This window comes from Ursus americanus, chromosome 14, assembly GCF_024610735.1.
Source record: "Ursus americanus isolate L20-20 chromosome 14, mUrsAme1.1.p, whole genome shotgun sequence".
In the NCBI taxonomy this organism is placed as follows: Eukaryota; Metazoa; Chordata; class Mammalia; order Carnivora; family Ursidae; genus Ursus; species Ursus americanus.
Window position 1 is genome coordinate 14,606,875 of NC_142140.1, and position 26,070 is coordinate 14,632,944.

The 26,070-nt window shown below is 37.3% G+C and overlaps 1 protein-coding gene across 7 annotated transcripts in view; it reads right to left on the bottom strand.

Moving 5' to 3' along the window:
- Window positions 1-26,070, bottom strand: part of CNTN4 (contactin 4) — an 877,388-nt gene that overhangs the window by 438,464 nt on the left and 412,854 nt on the right. For all 7 annotated transcript variants that reach the window (XM_087866847.1, XM_087866849.1, XM_087866848.1 and 4 more), the window contains one exon: window positions 7,106-7,247. In XM_087866847.1, coding sequence (XP_087722973.1) covers window positions 7,106-7,160 — 55 coding nt within the window. In that variant the 5' untranslated portion in view covers window positions 7,161-7,247. The remainder of the gene's footprint in view (window positions 1-7,105; window positions 7,248-26,070) is intronic.

Consider the following 26,070-nt stretch of genomic DNA (forward strand, 5'->3'; position numbering starts at 1 on the left):
CATCATTATCACCATCACCACCACCAGTGCCAAGAGGACAGGGGCTATGTCTCACTTAGAACTAAGCTACATTCTTAGAATGAGAGCAGTGCAATGCTTAGCACTGGCAGATCCTCAAATGTATGTTAAATGACTCAATGAACAATAGCACACATGAAACGGTGCTGGCTAAGTATCAGACACTGTGCTGAGTATGAAGAACATATACATGATTTCAATCCTCATGAACACCCAAACGAAGTAAATACACTTATTCAGTCCATTTTATAGATGGTGGGAAAAGCCACCTAAGAGGGAGATAAAATAGCTGGATCACACAGCCTTTAAGTGGCCGACCTATCTATTGTATTTCAAAGCCCCTGCTCCTAACTACGAGTGCTGCTGGGTCTCCAGGTCACATTTTTGACAATGTCTGAGATGCCACAGGCTACTCTTCCACCTACCATCCTCAAGCTTTGGGGTTAATCCTGTATTTAGCAGACAACTATTACATAAATTGATATGAAATGCATGGTAATGTTTAGATTTTCACCTGTTTTTCTCCCTTCGTCCTAATATGTTTCATTCAACAGAATTCTTTTTTTTTTTTTTTGTAGCTACATGTCCTAGACTCTAATCAGTAAGGGAATTTTATTTATAGTTTAGACATCCAGCGTGGCTGAGCATATCTAATGAAGCCATTAATGATTTTGCTTCAGGAGAGGTCTTAAATTGAATATTTCTAATAACTTTTGGGTTGTATGAATGCTACTCTATGTCCATGCCTATGGGGATATAAAACTGCTGCCAGTTTCTCTATTTACCTCAACATCTTCATTACTGATTATTATTTTCCCACCATGAAATGATATTCAAAAGGAGTTTTCCCCTTGCTGTTTATTATTTTCTGGGCATACTTCTTCCCATTCTTTTCCTGAATTTTCATCACTGGAGTCACTGCTTTTTTTTTTTTTTTTTTTAAAGATTTTATTTATTTATTTGACAGAGATAGAGACAGCCAGCGAGAGAGGGAACACAAGCAGGGGGAGTGGGAGAGGAAGAAGCAGGCTCATAGCAGAAGAGCCTGATGTGGGGCTCGATCCCAGAACGCCGGGATCACACCCTGAGCCGAAGGCAGACGCTCAACCGCTGTGCCACCCAGGAGCCCCTGGAGTCACTGCTTTTTAATCTAGTTATTAGCTCTCTTCTCACTAAATCTTTCTACTGCTTTGGCTTCATTTCATGCCCATGGTTAGAAGACAGCACAGAGGAAATAGGAAATCCATTCATTGGCTTCAGTCAGCAGGACTACAAATGCATTCGCAAGCCAGTTTCTTAGAAAGAGAAACAATAAAATAAGAGGTCACTACAGGACTATTCTTTGCTGTAACTATATGAAAACTGACATTTATTCAAACCTTTTTTGATCTTAATTTTATTCTTGTAACTTTTGCAAGAGCAGAATCAGTACCAGGTTTAATATCTGTCTGGAACTGTTAATTATTTGAATGTTGCCCATTCTTCTGTTTATTCTGGAAAAAAAAATGAGAACGTTGAGAAATGAAATACTGTACTGGCTGTACTGTGGGGACAAGCTCTGAACTAACTTCAGTGTGCTCTCCATCCTGGTAGAGCTATATGGGCATTATGAAGAAGGGAAGATGTTTTCGGGATGATCCTGAACTTTGCTGGAATGTTCTGACTAAGTGGAGAGATGATGCTCATTGAGCTCTATTATCAATATCAACAAGTACTGGAAGTTTCTGGTGTGTATTTGGGTTGTCCTCCCCTGGAATAAGCTAAAACTATAGACAGCCTACTGCAGTCTTAGTGATAAGAGATTTCCTAAGCATAAAAATCCCTTCTGAAGACCACTGAATATTCTCTCCAAGTACTTTGATTGCAGGTATTGGCCTTTGGCTTGCATTTTTTTACTGTCATAGATTCAAGCTATACACCTGTGATTAACTATTCAACCCAGGGCCCCCCCTTGCCCCACATTTTGTGCACACTCACCAATCTTAGAATATGTCTCTCTTGAATTATACAGGACCTTTACTCCACTGTCTACCCCCAGATGCAGCTGTAACAATGGCACGGATTTTGTGAACAAGTCAACAAAATGCTTGCATTTGGAAAGGATGTACTTTTTCAAAAAGAGATAATTGCTGAAGTTGGTAAACTGCACCACAGAGATGGAAATAAATTCAGCCTCCCAGAAACCAAGATCAACTGAGACTACATCAAACATACATTTTTTTCTCTCATTCACAGAGGGTATTCAAATGTCTTCACTCCTCTTATTGCATATGAACATATGGACCAGCCATTTTACTCTTTCTTTCAAATTCTGCCAATGTGAACAGAATCAGTAACACATGGTAAGGCATAGGACCTATGTAAAACTCCCTATTAGTTGAACAAAATTTTAAGCTTAGCTCTAACATTCTCAGAATATATACATACATACATATACATATACATATACATATACATATACATATATACACACATATATATACATATACATATACATATATATACACACACATATATATGCTTCTCAAACCATGTATATAGCTAAAGCCGAAAATTTCTGAGTTGAAAAAGGACTTTAGGAACAATCTTTTTTAATAGCCTCATTGTACAGAGGTGTAAGGTGAATCCTAGAGGGGCAATTACGACTTGCCCAGTATCTGGCTAATAACGCAACTGGTGAACAGTAAAAACAATAAAAGAGTTAATAGTAAAATATTATCTGGTTGCAGGACCTAGATAATACTCAAGATGTACCTATATAAAGGCATGTGTACATGTACTCGTATAAGGACTTGCATACATGTACCTACATGGACGTACATCATAGTCAGCACTTCAATAATCTCCATCAAAGCTATGTTTCCTGTCTGGCTTCTTCCTAATTACGGACATGACTAATACTGGGCCACTGCTCTGCTAGTAATTGGTGTGTACATATTTTTGGTTTGGATTCCCCCAAAAGCAGAGTATGAGGGAAGGATATGGAAACAGGTGGTGTATTTGGGAGATGTTCCCAGGGAGCAGGGGTGAAGCAGGGAAAAGTAGAAAGAACTACTGTGGGCAACTGAGAAGTTGGGGATCTCTAAGGAACTGTGTAGAGTGTGCCTAATAACTGTCCCCCTAAATGACAGGAGGCTGTGGTATTTACCACTGTTCCTCATACCTCACTCGTTGAGGAATGTAGCAGAGAGCGACCTTGTCATAACTCCCCTTGTTTGTAACTTTGGAGGCAGAAAAACACACAGGGGGCACAGTGCACCCAGCAGTAGCTGAAGTAAGAAATGGGCAAAGTGGTGTTATACCAAGAATCTCTCATATAGAGTTTAAGGCATACAAACCAATTCTCATACTTTCTATATTTAAACATAACATATGTGTGTGTATATATGTATGTGTATACACACACACACACACACACACACACGTAAAATAAAAATTTGTGCAGATTAGCTTCAGAGGTGGGTAGTTCCCTACCTCAACATAAAGGTGACTACAGTCTGCCTAGGGTTCATAGTCCACCTTAAGATTGGAGACCTGCTCTCTCAATCTCTCTCTCTCTGTCTCTCTCTCTCGTGTCTGGCCAGATTATTTATTTACTTATTGAATGGCACTGTTCACTACGCATTTTGAAGATGCTGGGGATATAGCAATGATCTAAAAAAAAAAAAACAAACAAAAAAACCCCCAGAAATATCTGCCTGAATAAAGCTTCAACCTAGTGGTGAAAGACATTTAGTATAAAGACAAATAAAATATACAGTTATTCATACAGTGATAAGAAACCTAGAGAAAAATAAAATAATAAGAGAGGTACAGAATGTTGTGAAAGAAAATATTGCTATCTTTCACTTACATTAATTTGTTTATTGTTGTCAAGAAAAGCCTCACCAATTAAATGGCATTTGAACACCAACCCAAATAAGGTTAGAGGGCAAGTGACAGGGACATTTATAGGAAGAAAATTCTTGGCAAAAGGAAGACTTAGTACAGAGACCCCCAACATCTCGTGTACTTGGCAATGTGTATAGTAGCAAAGAAAAACCAAGTGCTTGAAATAAACTTGCAAACTGGCGGAATAGGGACTGCATCTCTCGCATGAGCATTTTGCAGCCTTTTTATTTTCATTTCTAAAATTAATTTGAACTGTTTGGCGATGTTAAAAAAAATTAGGAGATTTATGCATAAAAATGTTGAAGAACTGGAAGACCTAGCACAAAGGACTAGAGTTGGGCACTGGTTTCTAATTTAGCGGGACATGTTTTCTCTAGTTTTCCACAATCACCAGCATCCTATATTGTATGTAGGAGTCATTATTCCTTAAAGAACGTTTCCCTCATTTGTTAGCTTCTTTGTTCGTTCAGGTAGCAGAGTTTTGTGATCCCTGGTTTAAATTCACTAAGAGGCAGGATAATAAAAACCAATTTTGTAGAGACTGGATTTTCAGAGTAGTCCTTTTTTTTTTTTTTTTTAATTATTGTCAGAGACTAAGTCTAGTATTTGGCAAACGAGAAGAACATTTCCATTGTACCATAAATTACTAATCGATACCCTTAAATAATTAGCAGACCTTTCAAGATCTGTCTCTTGCAGGAGAAGTCTGCTTATACATTTGGATCTTCTATCTCATTTAGGAAAAGGACCATTTGAGATCCACTAATTATGGTAAACATAATAGACACAAATATTTTCCTTGCCAAAAACTTACTATGAAATCTATGACTAAGGAAGTATAGGAAAGGAAAAAAAATGAGAAGCTAAAGCAGTTAAAGAAATCTGTTCAAAATTCAGAGTGCCGAGTGCTATATAAATTAATGAAATCAAGACAAATAGCAAGAAAACAAAAACATTAATTAAAGCTCGACTTTACCTACGCTGAAGGAGGCATATGGTAAGGGAATATTAATGCCATGTGAAACAGTTCACAAAAAAGGCTCACAAAAACAATCAATATACCGACCGATTCTCTACAAAAAGCTAACTGAATAAAAAAGATACAGGTACTCATCTTTAGTGAGAATTCCAAGTTTTTCAAACACAACTGAGAAGATAAATGTCTTCCTTGATTTTGAACTCTTTAATTTCTTGACATCTACTCAGCACACTGGGTTAAATAAATAAGTACATGCTGTAGTCGAATACTGAGAAATCAATTCACTGCTTTAAGCTTTAAAGAATATGTTCATCCCAGAGTCATGAGAAGTTAGAGCCAGACTGACTCAGTGGAGGCCTCTTTAGGAGGGTCAAGGTACATGGAAAGACTGGAGAAAAGCAACTGAGGCACAAAGCCTGATGTACATTGCTGGGGGCAGGGCAGAGAGTGACAAGATTTAGGCTCTGACCAGATGAGGGAGAGAAGTGATAAAGCTAAAACAGGTGTCTAGATGCCAAAATGCCCATAATCGGGGAATGGTGAGGATGTTTGTGAAGGCAAGAGGTTCAGGATTTAAAGGTAGGGCATTATAAGGTTTATGAGTGAATGAGGGTTTACATTTAGAAAAACATAGTAAGAGTGAAAACCAAAATTTTAAGAATAAATGTAAGCATGAACTGGACAAATCAACAAAATAGTTAAAAGATTATATTATAATGATCAAAATTATGGATTCTGAGAGACTATGGACTCTGAGAAACAAACTGAGGGCTTCAGTGGGGAGGGGGCTGGGGGAATGGGATAGGCTGGTGATGGGTAGTAAGGAGGGCACGTATTGCATGGTGCACTGGGTGTAATACGCAACTAATGAATCATGGAACTTTACACCAAAAACCGGGGATGTACTGTATGGTGACTAACATAATATAATAAAAAAATATTACTATAATAAAAAAATTATGGATTCTGGCGTTAGTCTGCTTGAGTCTGAAACTTAACAGTTTCACCACTTACTGGCTTGGTGACCTTGAGTAAGTTTCTTAACTTCTGATGTTTTAGTAATGATATTAATAGTAATAGTGTTGAGAATAAAAATAAATAGTCAATACTGACTTCTTAGTGGTCAAGATGTAATTAAATGAGTTAAAGTAGAAGAGCTTAGCATAGTGCATGGAATAAGTGACCTATATATGTTGGGATTACCATTGCTAGCTTTAATTGTATAACAATTACAAATAATCTGTTCTATCAAGCTTTCAGTCTATATAGCTATAGAACTAAGCTAATAGAGCTTTAAGTGAGCAGTAATTGTGTCTGTCCTCCTCAGGATTATATTCCCAGATACTAGCACAGAGCTGGCTCTTTTCAAGGTACTCAGGAACATTATTTGAATGAAGTCATGGATCAAAGTAATGGTGACACAAAAGTCATTTTTGTTTTATTTTATAAAAATGAAAATATTTTCCAGGTGTCCTTCTTGGACTCGATACTCTGAATAACAAAGCAGGTCAACTAGACTTATTTCAAAAAGGCCTGGAAAGATGTCCACCATCCCAAACTGAAAACCAACTCACAGCACATGTTGGACTTAAGCTGCATCAACATTTGAATTATGTATGTCAAGTGGTCGGCTCATATCTTCCAGAAAATTGAGAAAGTAATAAACAGCATGTCTGAACTTTTGAAAGCCCTTCTTTATTAGTTGACTATAGGTATATGGTAAAAATCTGTCTTTTTACTTTCTGTCTTCTCCTTACTATAGGTGTATCGAAATGAAAAAGAAAGAGACTTAGTATCAAAAGATGGAGCAATATGACAAAGACATTGAAAGGGCTACCCAAATAAACTTCCATCCACTGACATCAAAGTAGGCAATACTCTAGACTATATTATCAGTTTTATTGCCCAATATCTCTGTGCAATTGAGCAGTGGGATGAGCAAAAATAACAACTTTCAAACTAAATAATGGCTCAAAGGACTCTAAAAGGACCAGATAGGCAGGTGAAACATCAATGTCTAGCTTTGGATACAACACCATGAAAAGAGCCACTAAAAGATCATCAGGAAAGTATATTCAACAGTGTCAGCAAATGCTAGTCATAGTAACGTGCACTCTTACGATTTTATCATTGCCATCTAAAGTGAAGGCCCACTTTTGAATTAGTGTGAAATACAGTGGCATTTTTAAATCAAAAAGTTTTTAAATGACACTCTACCTGCAAGGCACAACATGAATGATTGCAGTACCAGCAGTTCCCATGGCAACCTCATCTTCAGTTTCCGAGGTCAAAGGAGTTTCAAGTCCAATAACAAGTGAATAGAATCGCTGCTTCTTTTAAGTTTTGTTCAACCTTTAATCTGTGGGAAAGAAGAGATATTACAATGAGATTTGCAGATACTTCTCCTTGTGGTCTCTGCAAATTTGTTTTTACCTGAATACAAATAAAACTCACTTGTGGAAAAGTACCATTAAAGAAGAGAAGAGTATGCTAAATTATGAATATGAAGCAAATAAGCTGCTTTTCGTTTCCTTCCAAATAATACTTGGGTAGGGAATGGAGCTGGTATGTCCCTGTGGCTACTGACTGAAAGCAAGAACAGCTGTGATTAGGTATAAACCAATCCAAAGGCAGGGGGATGGATTTTTTTTTTTATAAGGTCCTACCCAACCCCTTAGTCTCCAGTCCCTGCTCTTATTTATTTTCCAATTAATAACACACTAAAAACGTCAACATGGAAAAGCTACCACTAAGCAAGATAGGGTTAACATTGCTGGAGTATAAGGAAAAAATCCCAAGGTTTAGAATGGAGTTACATGTGGGAAAATTATAACTACTCTATCAATTTAAATTTTTTCCTTACTCTATGTTTCATCTCTAGAATTCAATAAAATGTGTAGCTCCAGTGCCTGCTGAGAGAAATCCTCCTATCTACGAGTAACTGACTACTAAGTTGTTTTGGACAAATACAGGACATGATTAAAAACAGTAATTCTTTCATTATCCAGAAATCTTAAAACAGGAGAACTTTGTGGTAAGGAAAGGCTCTGTATTCCAAAGGCTACAAAGCAAGTAAGTGAATGAGTGAAGCAGGTGGATAAACAGGTCACTCTGGAGAACACAGTCAATGTCCTGTCTGAAGGGGGTGGGTGTTCCTTAGCTCACGCTGATGGCTAACATATGGGGCACAGACCCAGGGTTGCAAGACCACCTACAACTTTTCAAAGAAAATTTGTAAATATTTTGTATTTTGAAAATCTCCCAAGTTTTAAATACTGGAAATCAATTTAAAACATTTTCTTAAACAATGTGTGAACCAAACAATGTCAAATTGTCGTCAGGTGCCAAAGGTCTGCAACATGACCTTAGTAAAACAGAATTCTCACTGCATTTGCTCTCATGTCTACCCATGTCTTCTCCTTCCATACTGTCCGCAAGTCATGTATTTATTCATACATGGGACACCTTTTGCTTTCGAGACGCTAGGTGAGGCACTGGACCTGCCAAAATGCAGACAACCAGGTCTAGCCTCAAGGATCTCCTACTCCGTGGGGGCAGTTACCCACATTTTATAAAACTGCAGTACAATATGCTATTGTGAACGAAGAGATTTTCTGGCCTGGGAGACATCATAAAGGAGATGAGCTCCTACTGGGGTTTGAAAGATAAGCAGGATGCGACCTATTTATCACTTAGTCAAAAGAGAAAGCTAGGAAACTAGGAGACTCAAATTCTCTTTACAATTCTTGTTATAACTAGTTGCATGGTTCTATGCATCTAATCCTCCCTCCTTCTTAAGATTATTTCAACGACACCTTCTTGTCAAGTAAATGAAGCCTCGTTGAAAACTACACAGTGCCATACAAATACTAGATATCGTTATTACCATACCTCCAATATTTTTATCCTGATATTAACCTGGGGCTTCTCATCTCACTCCCACTTAAAAGGAAAACACTGTGACGGAACACTGGCTCACATGACAACATGGAACAACACAAGCTCATTAATCAAGGGCTCTTAGCATTAATTTATACTGCATGGTCACTGAGAAGCCTTTATGTTTACCAGGAAGCTAATAGAAAGTGAAGAACCATCATTAGAGAACTTGTCTTTCTTTTGTGCCCTTAAGTAGCTCAGTTTCTGATAAAGCTAGACTAATATGTTGTAAAGACAAAAGGGACTCTTAACTTCTGATCTGCTGATGTGGCTGAAAGCAGCAGCATCTCTAATTGGATATGTTCGGATACTCTTCTGACATGCATGGTGATTAGGCCATTTTAGATAAACAGGATGTGCTGATCAATGAAAACTATTAATGTCTTAAGCAAATGATCAGGGTATTAATAATTAATTTTGCGAGGGAAATGTCATCTCAGACCTGGGGATTGATCTACAATGTTAAGCAGTTTCTTGAAGCAATTAAAATTAGCTTAGGAAATGTATCCAATTTCATGATAAAGATTTAATTCATGATTTGATGCTATTTACAGTGTATGTTGAGAGCTGTAGATTTTTAAGGATAAAGGAATTCAAGAACCCTATTGGCATTTATTTACATTCAGGTAAGGTAAGGTTCACCTTTACTAATCAGAAATAATGGGGTCATTGACAGTAATTTGTCTAGTGGGCAGTTGCAGTCAGAGAACCAGGTTTTCTGTATGGAGCTGAAGATTCATGAATCTCATGTGGGACTGTGGTGCAGGATACGAAGTTTCATAATTTCAATTTTTCTACTAAAGCCAGAAAGAAAGCTGCAGGATGAGCCAAGAGTTATGGTGGTAATAGATCTCTCCTGCAGCTCAGAGCTCTCCCTGGTTTATCCTAAGGTGGCTATAGCAAAAGGTAGTGTACTCAGCACTAACTTTGAGACCTTGCCCAAGAATTAGACTCGTAAATCCTAGAGAGGAGGCCACACAATGAAAGAGGACTTGGTTGCTTTCTCTGGCTGAGCCAGAAGAAGATTAACTGAGAACTCTCAGGATATTTTTACACAATGCTAAACAGAGCAAAACTCCTCTAGCCTCCAACCCTTTGAATAATTTTTATATTATAATATTAACAGTAATACCAAAGATCTCCCTATTAAGTACTTAAGAAAAAGGAGGATTCATGGGACGCCTGGGGCCTGGGATCCAGTCCTGCATTGGGCTCCTTGCTCAGTGGGGAGCCTCCCTCTCCCTTGGCCTGCTTCTCCCCTGCTGTGCTCTCTCTCTTCCTCTGACAAATAAATAAGTAAAATCTAGAAAGAAAGAAAGAAAGAAAGAAAGAAAGAAAGAAAGAAAGAAAGAAAGAAAGAGAGAGAGAGAGAGAGAGAAAGAAAGAAAGAAAGAAAGAAAGAAAGAAAGAAAGAAAGAAAGAAAGAAAAAGGAAAAGCAGGATTCAGTTCTTCCTTAAGAGTCCTGGTTTCCAAGAACCTACATGCAGGATCTGATCATATCATTATTTGATTTAGCACTCTGCTAAATTAAAATGCTGGTGGTATCCAAGTAGCTCTAATTCAGCTTAACAAATAAGTAGATTTGCTTATTGTGCAATAGGAACAGTACAAGGTGCTGGTTGTACAGAGGTAATAGGGTTAAGGGCCCTGTCCTCAAGGAGCCACTGTTGGCTTGACAAGGAAGGGAACTAAAGCAGTCATTATAATTCAGTCGAAGGCATGTAAAAAAAAAAATCTATTAAGCACAAGGTGTTAAGGATGCAAAAGAATATCATCTAACTGAATTGGCGGTGGGGTGGTGGGGGCAGGAGCTTCAAGAATGCTCTCCAAGGGCCCTAAACAGTTGATCTGAGTTTAAAGGATAAGTAAGAGGGAGGAAGGAAATTCTAAGCCAACCGGATAAGGACAATGCAGACATGAAGCTGAGAACTTGGTGTGTTCGTTACGGCAACACAAGATAATGAAAGCAGCAAAGTCTGAAGAGCCAGACTTGGGCTCTAACCCTGGACCTCCCATTCCCTAGCTACATGGCTCATTTGTAAAATAATGGCAATGATAGCTGTCTTCCAGGCTTAGTGTAAGAATTAGTGAGAATTTATGGAAGGTACTGAGAACAGGTCCTTGATTCTTAGTTGCCATCCTTGTTAAAAATAGCACAGCACAGCCTAAGTCAGGGGCCTGATATCCAAACTGCCTTGAATGCATATTAAAGAATTTGGACTTGAATCTGAAGGCTAAGATGACGAGGGAAATGACTTTAAACAGGGAAAAGACCTAAAAAAAAAAAAAAAAAAAAAAAAAACCAAAAGTTGATTTACGTGTATGGGGATCTACTTTAAATGCAATCCCCAGAAGTATAGGATATCTGTTTTCCTTCTTTGCTTTTCTCCTCTGGTGAACAAATTAACTATATTTCTAATAACGAAGTATACTTCCAATATATAGCAAAATTTTCAAGTCCTCATGGCAGCAAGGCAGAGTGGAAAAACACTGGATTTGGAATCAAGCACAGTGAGTTCTTTCTTCCTGGTTTTGCCAAAGTTATCGGACTTGGGAAAACCATTTAATCTTTGTAAACGTATTTATCTACAGATTGGGAATCATGGCATGAGCCCTATCTTCCTCACAAGTATGCTGTAAAGGTCAATTGACATACGTTTTGAAAGTGAATATTAGTCATTACTACTGTTTAGATGGAGATTAAAATCCTCTCCCCAAATGGAATTTAAACCTTATGAAGGTAGGTGATCATTGCTTTATTCACTGATATTTAGGAGGCACATGGACAGTGCACGGCACAAAGGCAGTCAATAGGTGGGATGTAAATGAAAGAACAAATGTAACTAACATCTTCTTTGGACATACATGTGCTTTGACATTCCTTCCTTATTTAGCTTTCATAAGGACCCTGAAGGTCAGGCATCACTATCCTCTATAAAATTATAGCCTTGGCAATTAGACTGTGAGAGGCTGTGGAAGTTGTCCAAGGTCAAATGTCTAGAAATCAATAGAGCCAGTACTCAAATCTATGTCTTCATATTTGAAGTCCTATGCTCTTCTCTACCACAGTGTCAGAAATGTAAATAAACCTATGTGTCTTTTAAAGCATGACATAAAGTTCTGATGGTGATTCTTTTCTAACTCTTCTTTTCACGTTGTCCTCCTACAGAAATGAAGCCAGTTGCCAGCAAGAAAGCATGCAGAGGGGTGCCTGGGTGGCTCAGTCGTTACGTGGCTGCCTTCCGCTCAGGTCATGATCTCAGTGTTCTGGGATCTAGCCCTGCATCGGGCTCCCTGCACAGCGGGAAGCCTGCTTCTCCCTCTCTCACTCCCCCTCTTGTATTCCCTCTCTTGCTGCCTCTCTCTCTGCCAAATAAATAAGTAAAATATTACAAAAAAAAAGAAAGAAAGCATGCAGGATCTGTATCATATTTACAATACAAAGTTTCTGAGCTGAGATCTAGTCAGAAAGCTACCTATGTGTTAATTGGCAAATCTTGTGACGGTACAAATGTGAATAAATCCCTTTCCCTCCAAGTGTAAGAGCAACATGAACATTTGGTTTTTTACTAATTATTATTTAGAGTGCAGCCATTCTTAAGGCAGAAATTTTAAAAAGGATCATCCACATTTCCCAGTTGTATAGTTGAGCATTTTTTAACTCTATAATTAGCTAATGAGGTGTGCAGTCAATCACAATGGTGGGAAGCAGTGAACAAAACTGAAAGCAAGAGAGAAATTTGGGTTCCTTAGAAAGCAATCTGCCAATCATTTCAAGGGAAAATGGCATACAGTCAAATCTTAAATTTCAATCAGTCAACAGATATTTACTGAGTGCCCATTATTCAAATGGTAATATGCAGAATGAAAAAAGTCAAGATTAAGGTCTCTGGCTACAAGGGCACAACAACGCAGCATGTAGAAAGATTACAGACTATACAAGTTAGTTTATATATCAAATGAAGAGTATGTATGATGTATACTTCCGAAGGTTATGGTAACTGGCCTACAGGTTTTTCTTGAAGAGTGAAAATTCTTATCACATCAGTCAATCAAATTAGCTTACTAGATTTTCTCCCTGTACCAGCTTTTTACTCCATGTACTAGAAGAGACCCATTTCCATTTCTATTTCCCTGACGTCTTCCCTGCTTCTGTGGAGACTGGAACAAGTCTTCTCTAGGAATGGTGAGAAAATGTGTGTTGCTTGGTTTCTTTCATTGGATTGGTTGTCCCAAGATTCTCAAAGAAGAGAGAGAACAGTGTAAAGAAGAAAAGAGGGGTGCCTGGGTGGCTCAGTCGGTTAAACATTTTGCCTTCATGATGCCAGCCAGGGTCCTGGGATCAAGCCTCTCATCAAACTCTGTATCTTATGGGGCTCCCTGCTCCGTAGGGAACTTTCTTCTCCCTCTCCCACTCCCCCTGCTTGTGCTCTCTCTGTCAAATAAACAAATAAAATCTTAAAAAAAAAGAAGAAAAGTTATAAAAAGCATGGATAATACATTTGGAAAATGCCACCTATTCACGAAGAGGTAGGCATGCTTAAGATGGAATCGCTTATTTGGACTGTACTTGCCTACCCAATAGCTGATTTGGATTCTATTCCCATCATAAGACCTCATTAGGGAAGACAGTGTAAGAATTACAGAGGTTGAGTTAAAGTGGAAAATTTTCCCCATCTTTAAAGGCTGTTCTGGACAAAACAGTGTCTACCACTTGTGGCAATTCTAACCAGAAATACAATAATTATATTAGGCAGATATCCTTAGGAATAAAAACCAAGCAAGCCAGTATCTCATCACTTCAGTCACTGAAGGATATTTTTTATATATTCTAAGAGCCAAGAAACTTCTATACACAAATTTGTAAAAAAAAAAATTTTTTTATTAAAGTTTCTTAGAATATATATTCACTATCACTTTCATAGTATACTTTCTCCTTCTAAAACCTTAATCTGCTTTGATGATGGACCTTTACATTTTGCTACTGGGGAGACAATTTTCAAAAAACTGAAGTAATCCCAATAATTACACTGCGGTATTTCAAAAGATCCCTAGATTGAGATTCAGCATAACTGGGTTACTGGCTCAATGTTGTTATTTAATTGCTGGCCTAGTTTCTCCACCAGTAAAAGAGGAGGGTGAACTAGATTGCTTCTAAGGAAGCATGAAGGCCTGACTTGCATCATCATATCAGAGAACAGTTGTGTATCCGGAAGATAATTAGTCAAATGAATGGTAGTCACCATGGTTTTGTCATCATCAAAGCTATTTGAAGCATCTCACTATTTCTCAGATTACACCATGTTCCCATCCACCAAAGTTGTGTGAGATGTGTTGCTTTTAAATGCTATGTATGCTGCTCAAAAGTATTAGGATACTTAGGAGTAAACCTAACCCAATAGGTAAAAGACCTGCACTCTGAAAACTATAAAATGCTGTTGAAAGAAAGTGAAGACATCACAGAGAAATAGAAAGATATTCCATGCTCATGGATTTAAAGAACAAATACTGTTAAAATGTCTATACTATTTAAAGCAGTCTACATGTTTAACTCAATCCTTATCAAAATACCAACAGCATTTTTCACAGAGCTAGAACAAACAATTCTAAAATTTGTATGGAACACAAAAGACCCAAATAGCCAAAGTGATCTTGAAAAAGAAAACAAAGCTGGAGGCATCGCAATTCTGGACTTCAAGTTATATTACAAAGCTGTGATAACCAATACAGTATGGAATTGGCACAAAAATAGACACAATGATAAAGATAACAGAATAGAAAACCCAGAAATAAACCCACAACTATATGGTTAATTAATCTTCAACAAAGCAGGAAAGAATATCCAATGGGATAAGGACAGTCTCTTCAACAAATGGAGTTGGGAAAACTGTACATGCAAAAGAATGAAACTGGACCACTTTCTTATGCCATACACAAAAATAAAATCAAAATGGATTAAAGACTTAAATGTGAAACCTGAAGCCATACAATTTTAGAAAAGAGCACAATCAGTAACCTCTTTGACATCAACCATAGCAAATTTTTTTCTAGATATTTCTCCCGAGGCAAGGGAAACAAAAGCAAAAATAAACTAAAGTAAAAATAAACTATTGGGACTACATCAAAATAAAAAGCTGCTGCACAGTGAAGAAGCAAACAATCAACAAAACTAAAAGGCAACCCACAGAATGGGAGAAGATATTTCCAAAAGACTTATCTGAGAAAGGGTTAGTATGTGAAATATACAAATCAACTTATACAAATAAACACCCCCCCCCAAAAAAAAAACCCAAACACCCAAAAAACAATGGGCAGAAGACCTGAACAGACATTTCTCCAAAGAAGACATCCAGATGGTCAACAGACACAAGAGAAGATGCTGAACATCACTTACCATCAGGGAAGTTCACATTAAAACTACAATAAGTTATCACCTCGCACCTGTCAGAACGGCTAAAATCAACAACACAAGAAACAAATATTGGCAAGAATGTGGAGAAAAAGGAACAACTATGTATCATTGGTGGAAATGTAAACCGGTACAGCAACCGTAGAAAACAGTATGGAGGTTCCTCAAAAGTTAAAACTAGAACCCTATAATCCAGCAAAGAATATGAAAATACTAATTCAAAGAGATACATGAAGCCCTATGTTTACAACAGCATTTTTTTACAATAGCCAAGATATAGAAGCAGCACAAGTGTCCAACAATAGTTTATTTCTGGGTTTTCTATTCTGTTCTATCATCTATGTGTCTATTTTTGTGCCAGGATGATACTGTATTGACTACTAAAGCTTTGTAATATAACTTAAAGTCCAGAACAGATAAACAGATAAAGAAGATGTGGGGGTGCCTGGGTGGCTCAGTTGTTAGGTGTCTGCCTTTGGCTCAGGTCATGATCCCAGGGTCCTGAGATTGAGCCCCCCATCGAGCCCCGCATCAGGCTCCCTGCTCAATGGAAAGCCTGCTTCTCCCTCTCTCATTCACACTGCTTGTGTTCCCTCTCTCACTATCTTTCTCTCTGTCAAATAAATAAAATTAAAAAGAAGAAGAAGATGAAGATGTGGTATATATATACAATGGAATATTATTTAGCCATAAAGATGAAATCTTGCCATTTGCAACAATGTGGATAGAGCAAGACAGTGTAATGCTAAACAAAACAAGTCAGTCAGAGAAAGAATAATACCATATGATTTCACCCATATGTGGAATTTAAGAAATAAAACCAATGGTCAAAGGGAAAAAAAGAGAGAGAGACAATCAAGAAACAGACTCTTAATTATAAAGAACAAACTGATGGTTACCAGAGGGGAGAGAGATGGGGGTTTGGGTTAAATAGGTGATGGGGATTAAGGAGGGCACTTGTGATGAGCACCAGGAGATATATGGAAGTGCTGAATCACAATATTGTACACCTGAAACTAACAAAACACTGTAAAAAAAATTAAGTTACCATTACATGAAAAACAAACAAAAATTACATTGTATGTATGATGTTATTACTGAAAATCTAATCCTGAGCCACAAATGTGTATTCACTGTTCATAGCCTCCACTAAATAATCACTTATTGTGCTACTGTTCAAGCTTTATTTAATCTTTACTTTTATTAAAGTGATACATAAACATAGCTTAAATACTTATTCCTACTCCCTGGAGGGAACTACTTCCCAGGAAAAACAAGTTATTTTTCTGGTATGTATCTTAATTTTGATTAAATATAAATGCTTAAACTAGTATTTCTTGATTTGGGGGTTTAATGTATTATTAGTTTATTTTATGGATGATGATAATTCAGCTCTCTTATATAATCAGTCCCAATGACAGACACATGTGCACAGACATATGCATACATAGCTGGTTCCACTGTTGTCTGAATTTAGTTATATCACTTAATTTGGTTAATAATTTTTCAACTAAGTCCCAGAGTATACTGCTTTTATTTCCTTTTTATATTAGTTGGTATTTTTTTAAAGTTAATAATTTCCTTTTTATTTGCTTAGGTTTCCAGGTACCTATCACAAATTCATCCTTAGCATTCTACCATATCTAACACTTTCACTATGTTTAAACACATCTTATAGTCCATCAATTTTAATTTACAACATGTAGATACTGAACACTTTTACAGTTTGGTTAAAAAACAAATGTAAATGGTGAATATCTTCTATCATGTAAGCCATGTATTCGAAACTGTAATTATATATATTATGTACATTATGTAATTATCCATACATATATAGTTTCTATGTTTGTGAGTTTCCAGTACAACATGTGTAGTTAATAAGCAACTTAAAAGTATATGTGATTAGGGGCACCTGAATGGCTTGGTCTATTAAGCACTGGACTCTTGATTTCAGCTAAGATCATGATCTCAGGGTCATAAGAACAAGCCCCACCTTGGGCTCCATGCTGAGTGTGGAGCCTATTTAAGATTCTCTCTCTCCCAGGGTGCCTGGGTGGCTCAGTCGGTTGGGCAGCTGCCTTCAGCTCAGGTCATGATCCCAGTGTCCTGGGATCGAGTCCCATGTTGGGCTCCTTGCTCAGTGGGGAGCCTGCTTCTCCCTCTGCATCCTCCCTCTACTCTTGCTCTCTGTCTCTCAAATTAATAAAATCTTAAAAAAAAAAAATTCTCTCTCTCTCCCTCTGTCCCTCCCGCCAACCCTTGTGTGCCTATATGCTCACACACATACTCTCTCTCTCTCTCTCAAAAAAAAAAAAAAAGCATAGTGATTAAACTATTAATGTTGGAAGCAATATAATGGTAGAATATAATACAAAATAACTGAGGAAATGATAAACAATATATATCACTTATAGAATACGTACTATATAGTACTCTCTTATAAATATTAACTCATATAATCTTTAAAAAAAACCTTTAAGGAGCACCTGGTTGGCTCAGTCAGTTGATATGGCCAAATCTTGATTTCAGCTCAGGTCACAATCCCAAGGTTATGAGATCGGGCCCCACATTGGGCTCTGCACTGGGCATGGAGCCTGCTTAAGATTCTCTCTCGCCCTCTTCCTCTGCACCCCTCCCCACATGTGCGCATGACATGCACATTTGTGCTCTCATAAATGAATGAATGAATGAATGAATAAATAAATCTTTTTTTAAAAAAAGGAACCCTTTAAGGTGGACAATATTATTTTCATTTTAAGGGTTAAATAAATTGTCTTTTGTTAGAGCTGGTAAGTAATAGGGACAGGGCATGAACTCTAAATACCGCCCCTCCCCAAGTTTATTGAAGTATATTTTGTATACACTCATGTACATTATTTTCAGTGTAAAGTTTGATGAGATTTCAAAAACATATGCAGTCACACGACCACCACTACCATCAAGATGTACAACGTTGACATCACACTTGAAATGAACACTGAAAGTTCCACTTCAGAGCATAGGTATTTAAGCACCATGTTGAAATTCTCCCATTAAATAGTTACAATGCAGGCTTATTAGAAGAACAGACAATTGTAGCATGTAAAAAACATACAGTGGTGTTTTCCTCTTATTTAGACTGCTTCTCAGATACTTCATCCTTCCTTTAGAATGTCATTCCCATATTAGTATACTCTCATTACAATAAAAACAAGAACAAAAGTTGATCATAGCTGAAGACAGGAAAATACATGGCACCTCCACTCCTCCTTCCCATTCCTATGGAAAGCAAAGCTAATTGAGTATGGCACTCTTTCTTGCTTAGCCCAAGGGCAGTCCCAGAATCTTTTCAACATACCATTTCAAGTAGACACAACAAAATCAATATAGCTTGCGAGTTAAATTAAAGATTTCTTTGCCTTCCCTACGGTGGTTGAAAACACTGGCTTTAGAATTATGAAAGCCAGGTTCAAATCCCAGTTCTACCATTTAGCTTGGGCAAGTCATTTAACCTCCGTTAGCCTCATTTTCTCTTTGGTAAAGTGACAGGGATGATACAGGGTTGATGAAAGGAATATATGAGAAAATATTTGTAAGTGGATTCTGCTAGAAAAAGGTGAGCATGGCTTTTGATTAGGTAAACTTGTTGGGAAAAGAAGATTTGCAAGCAGTGAAACATCTGGCTTCAGGAGACAATGGATACAGGAGAGCACACTGTACCGATGGGGAAAACCCATGATTACACTGGATTCCTTCGGGAGCATTAGAGGACAGTGTATGAAAGCAGTTTGGGGGAAATCAATCTTTCCAGAGACTCCAGTCTCAGTCTTGCTTTCTGAGTATTGGGAAGTCAACTTTGCAAACTTTTTAAAGGCTCCTACCATCCTAGCAGGATGGGTTTCTTAGCAACCATCTCACGTTTGTTTTCCTTCTGCCCACTGGTGTGCTGCAGAGTGCCAATTCTGCTAAACTCCCAAATAAATCACTGTTAATGAAGCATGCTGCACATACAGACAGCAACAGGCATTTTTTAATCACCTAAACTAAAGAAGAGCTAAAGGTAAGCACAAAACACTCTAATACCTAATATATTAGGTGTCAGATTTAAAGTGGCAAGAACCGTATGACTTTCAGAGCTTTTACTTGGATGCACTTAGTGGGAAAGTAAAGCTTACTAGTATATTCATCATTATGCACAGCTTGCCGATTGCTTGGACAGCCAAATCAGATATCCGGCAGCTTAAAAGTGAGTCTGTATCTACTTAATCAGAAGCAGAAATAAGATTGCAAACATAAATGTACAAATAATGATAGGGTATAAAAATAAAGGGACTAAAATATTTTACATTCTCTCCTTTATTCACAAATTATTAATTATACTTCTAGTAACTGACATACCATCTGATACAGCAATGAATAAGACAGATACAATTCACCTTCATGAAGTTTTATTCTATGGTGAAGTAAGTAACACAGTACTTTAAGGGGTTAGAAAAGTAGACAAACAAGAAAGTATATTAGTATAAGTCGAGAGTATATATGGTTTTTGGAAACAGACTTAAGTTCAGATCTCAGTTTTTTATATCCAATATTTGATTTGTTTTGTAGAAGTTATTTCTGACTCTTCAATTTTTCTTCTATACAATGGAGACATTGCTACCTACTTTAGAAGTTCACAGAGGGGTGACTAGGTGGCTCAGTCAGTTAAGCATCTGCCTTCCACTCAGGTCATGACTTCTGGGTCTTGGGATCCAGGCCAGAGCTGGGTTCCCTGTTCAGTGAGGAGCCTGCTTCTCCCTCTCCCTTGGCCCCTATCCCCACTCATGGACTCTCTCTCTCTCTTAAATAAATAAAAAAATCTTAAAAAAAAAAGTTCACGGAGAAATATATGAGCTTGTTATCACCATTATAATAATCCTAATAAGGGCTTTGTCTTACCTAGGGGAAAGTTAGAAATCTCTGTATAATAAGTAGAGTCTGGGGGCATGAAACTACCTTCCTCTCTGGCGTACCAATGATATAGTATCTACATTCATAATTTTCCATCTCATGCAATGGTAAATTGTGCATTCCAGATCCTGCACTATCCTTTATAGAAATAAATACTACATTAGAAAAAAAAACTGTATTAGAACACTTATCTAAAAAGATATTTGTTCAACACCTGCAGTATGTCTGGCACAGTACTAGGCACTGGATATCATAATAAAGTTGAGAAAATCTCATCATCATAGAGCTTGTATTCTAGTGCTTTTTCCTGTTTATTTTCCCATGGACTCACTTTCTTGAAGAACAGATTAATTTTCTGTGAAGCACACCTCAGCGTCATTGTCCTTTATTCTGGGACTGCATGAAGATTATAGGATGCAACCATATCATTTGACAAACTCTTCTGAATTCTTATTTGGTATAGAATAGTTTACCAGAAGTCCCTGCATATTAAAGAGAACTATTTAAGCAAGCAATCACCTGTATTCTCCTGTCTTTTGCACTGAAATCTGTGCCTCAGGCATGAGAAATGGTAGAGTGATAAAATGACAAGCTGTTTTTTTCCTTGAGTACTTACTATGTGTCAGTTACTATCCAAGATTTTATATAGATGATCTAATCCTCACAATAACTTGAGGAGGTAGGTATATAATAATTGCCATTTGTCAAAGCGGAAATTGAAGCTTGGAGAGGAATGTGAGAGACTTATTTCTTTGGTGTTCCTTCTGCTTTCTCTGGACCTATAAGTGGCCAATTTCCTCTCAGCATATTATGTCAGGGCAGATAGCACTGACATTCAAAAGGAAAAATAAAGTGTAAAGTTGGTAAACCTCTTTGCAAAGGTTGTCCCTCTCTGCATCGGTGGGGATACCTAAGCATCAGATGCACATTAATGACTCAAATATAGCATATGGATGCAGATTCATTAGCATGCTAGGGGATTTTTTTCCCCCTCTGGTATCAGCAGCAGAAATTGTGAATGTGACTGTTTTAAAAAGAAATTTTATTGTCCTTATCAAAGGGTGGTTATCCATCCAGTTAGTTTCATAGACAAAATAGGTAGTAAGTGATCGATGTGTTCTTTGTTTAATTAGGCTGACTTAGGTCAAACTGGGCAAACACTATTTGGTTCTGGGAAAACCAGATTTCAGGTCTGGCCTGTCACATATATAACAGATGTCCTGTAGTTCTGGGTGTGAAATGAGCACATGCTGCCAATTTACTTTTAGCCATTCTATTTATGTTCTTATTTAAAATGCAATAGAGTGATCATTTTCAGCTATAAAGTGGCTTTTATCTGAGAATCTCCAAAGGATGGTGCATTAATTCTTAGTATACTGGTTGGGATGAAATTAAGGTTCCTGCATGATGATTTTTAGGAAGGGAAACTGGGGCATAAAAGGGTATGGTGACTATAAAATATTTAACACATTAAGAAGAAATACATACGTCTGTGTCTAAAGTTAATGCTGGGGGGGAAATATTAATTTTACAGTAGAGAAACTCAGTTGACTTACTCTTAACCAACGATCAAGGCTAACATCACCAGTGATAAGTCATACTGGACTCATGCAGCCTCTGAAAGTGGTATACTAAAAGGTCCACAGTATTCTTCTGTGGTTTCTTTGCCAACAATGCCTAACCTCACTGTAATCATGAGAAAACACGAGACAACTGAGTAAAATTCGGTAATATAACTGAGCAGTAGTCTTCAAAAGTGTCAAAATCACAAAAGACAAGCAAGGAGTAAGGAACTGTCATGGAACTGAAGGATGCTAAAGAGAAGTGAATACTATAAACCACGTGGGATTCTGGCTCAGATCCTGTAATAGAAACAGGACATTATTAGAAAAACTGGTGAACATCAAATAACGCCTGTTGTTTACTTAACTGTTTTGTACCCATGTCAATTTCCTGGTTTTGGTTACTATATTATGGTATGTAAGATATAATTAGGAGAACCAGAGGGAAAGGCAAACAAGAATTCTGTACCACTTTTTGGTAACTTTTCCATAAGTTTATAATTATTTCAAAATAAAGCTAACACTCTATCAATCATTTCTTAGCTGGAGAATCAGACTTTAGAAAAAAAATCTTTTTTGTCTTTACAACAGTGGATCTATCCTTCTAGAAAGAAATGTGCATATATCATAGATGTTATATTTATGGTTTGCTACATCATCTCTGGACCAAGTTCGAAGATCATAAAAGTTTGCTCATAAAAGACACAATGGTTGGAGAAAAACTGTGTGAAAAAAATTATGCCTGTATGCCCAGGCTGCAAGCTATATTGTCAATGTTGTTACTTGGTGGCAATTTAATTGATATTAGACTGCTGAATAGTCAAACTAAGGTATGGAAAGAACAAGACTTACCATATGTTTCTTAATGATAGATAAATAAATAAATAGATAAATAATGCCACAATTCTGCATTTCTTATACGTTAAAAAAACACCATGCAGGTTTTTCCTATATTTCCGATTTACTATCACTGTGAGATCTTTGCAATAAAATGTAAGATCTATGTTAAGAGAGGAGAAAAATATGAAAATGGGAATAGCTATAGTACTATATACATTTTTCCATGATATAAAACTCCCTCCTTAAATTAGCAGTCTAGGCATGCAGTTAGTACAAGAAAATGTAATTCCAGTTACCTGTGGAAACTGAGGGGTAGCTGTTATCCACAAAAAGATTTTCGAGAAGAATTCTGATTAGTGACAACTTAAATTCTGAGACTGAGCTGTTTCAGAGATGAGGCAAAGGACCAAAGACCGATCTAAATAGTTGTCGTTACTTCAGGAAAACTCAATCCCATGGCTTTTATTAAAGTCCATGCCCACACAGTTCAAGTTTTTATTTTATTGCTTCTCAACCCCTCACTTACTACATCTCAACTGTGAGTTTCAGGACAATATTTTCAAGTAGGAAAAAAAACACGTGATGAAACATGTCCTCTCAGTGCTTATGTTTATGTAACAGTAAATATGCATAAGCTTTTATCTGACTTTCCTGAGCATCACATTTCAGGCTCAGTCTGTATATCAAGTTGCCTTATGGAACCTCCATTAGAGGGAAACCTAAAAACTCCTCGGGAAACAGTATCCCTGATGGATGGAAAATAATAGCTTGCATAAATACAATGGAACAGACATCCAAATATCTAGCTGAGTGCAAGGAAGACAAAGGTTTACCAACCAGAAATAAATATTTTTATGTACTTTAACAGTGTTCTGAGCTCAACAGAATAAGTCTTCAAGGGGGGCTGGTGGCAATGGTAAGGGATCAGATTATAATGGTGGACTTGCATCACTTCTAAGCTCTGGCATCCATTCCTTCTAAGAGATCCTGCCTCCTGCTTTCTCTTGAATTCATACAAGTGAGGAATGTGTCTGGTAGCCTTGATGGACATGGTAATAGAAGCCAAGAAAAAAAAATGGAGGTTAAATGTATCACTTTTTTCTTATTGATATTAACATGGACTCTATGGAAACCATTCTTTGATTCAAATCCCCAAACCTTAAACGATGGTTTTGTCCCATTGCTCTTAACACCTGATCCTCTATCATAATTGCAGTATCCCCTAATAAAAAAACTCCACAGCCTTCAGCTTGGACATCAGAAGTTGCATTTTTAAGCAATGTTAAATAGCCAGAATAAAATATATAACTACTAAATAATTCATATATATTACATACACTTGTATACATATAATATCCCAGATCCCAGTTGTCCACACAAAATAATTTTTTTTTTAATTTATTTGTCAGAGAGAGAGAGAGCACAAGCAGGGGGAGAAGTGAGCAGAGGGAAAAGCAGGCAGAGGGAGAAGCAGGCAGAAGGAGAAGCAGGCTCCCCACTGAAAAAGGAGCTCGAGCAGGACTTGATCCCAGGACCCTGGGATCATGACCTGAGCTAAAGCCAGACACTTAACTGACTGAGCCACCCAGGCATCCCCAAATTAATTTGTTCTATAAAAAAAGGATTAAAATAAACACTTACATCTTTTTAAGCACTTCACTGTGCCAGACTGGACAAAGCAGATATACTTCATATTTTGTGATTTAGTGAACTTAATATTATGCTGCATTCTAATTGAGAATTACTTCCAGAAATACCTCATGCATTTGCAAGTAAGCAGTATAGGTACACAACAGGCAGGGTGTGTAATTACACGTGTGTATATTTATATGCCCACCAGTTCTGTTGTCTTAAAACAGATCTAAGGCAAGGCTCTTCTAGGTTAATTGCTGTTGTTAAGGAAAAGGCCCAGGTTTGTCTTTAGAGTCAATCATTTCTTTAAGGCGTAACAATCAGGTTGGTCTCTTGGTGCCAATTTTTGTCTAACTACAAATAGGTAATCAAGTCTCCTTTGAATTTTCTAAAAATACTTTTTATTATTCACTCTTTATAATTTTTCTAATCCCCCTAAATGAGAAGACAATATAATGTTTCTGATAGCAAGCAGATGGTTTCAGGGGAAAATATCACCTGGTTTTTGGTTTCTTAATATAACATAGGAGGCTTGGAGGCACAACACATACTTGAAGGAAGAATCTAGAGCAACAGGTCACCAATGGCAGGTTCTATGGGAAAGCTATAAACAGCTTAAGGGAAAGTCCCATATCTGAACAGCCCAGCTCCCTCTAGTTCATTCTCTGCATTCTAGTACCACTGTATTACCAGAATGCAAATATGATCAAGCCACTCTCTGTAACTTTCCACCTATCTTCAATAATTTTACAGAACGAGGAAAGACCTGCTTAATTCAACTCCCACCCATCTCTGCAGCATACATCCACATTAGAGCCATACTGTGGATTAGCTGGATAAGCCTGGCAATCTTGCCCCATTATCTTTGTCTCTGCTTCTTCCCCATTTCTCTGTAGCTAGCTTGAAATTTGTGCTTAGACAGACATCCTCTGGAAGCTTTCTCTGACTTTGTAATTATGGTTTAGTACTTCTCATCTGTACTTTGACAGAATTAAAAATTTCTCTTATTAGTTATCATATAATATTATAACTTTTGTCTTTATCTCTCTTTGCTATTATAAATTCCCAAAAAGAAAGACAGTCTTTACATCAGTGTGTCTGGAAAATAGGCACACAGTAAATATATGCTCAATTAATTTAAACTATAATGCATTTAGGGTGTCTGGGTGGCTCACTGGGTTGGGTATCTGCCTTTGGCTCGGGTCATGAGTCTTGAGATCCAGATCGAACCCACCACTGGGCTCCCTGCTCAGTAGGGAGTTTGCTTCTCCCTCTGCCCCTCCCCACTCATGCTCTCTCTCTCTCAAACAAATAATTTAATTAAAAAATAAACAATAATGCATTTAACTACAGAAGAAAAAGTCCAAGAGCTCAAATTGCCAGCATGAAGTAATATGATTAGAACTTAAGAAAAGAATAATCAGAAAATTACTCAGAACTAGTTAAGATGGTTAGGACTTTACCCTGGCTAGTTTTGTGGACAAGAGTTGATGAGTTGGCCTGGGATTTTAAAAGATTTCACTAAAGATTTGCATGTGATGGCCTACATGGTAGTGAAATTTTCAGTTTGATAACTTGCTTCTAAATCATGGATTCTCCGATATGTTTAAGAGTTAATATGACCAAAAAAAAAAAAAAAATCCCAAGGTCACATCTGTTTGGGAAAACTGAGCTGGCCAAAGTAGACAGATCACTTTATTGCAAAACTTCTCATGGCCTTCAATAAGATGACACGGGATTTGTCTAAAAGAAGAGGTATTCTGGGTGGTGTTTCCAAGAATTGTTTGACCTCATATTCCTCTTCATTCATGAATATCTCATCCTCAGAACTCACTTTGGGACAAGTAAGCAATCTACAGAAATGACTGGC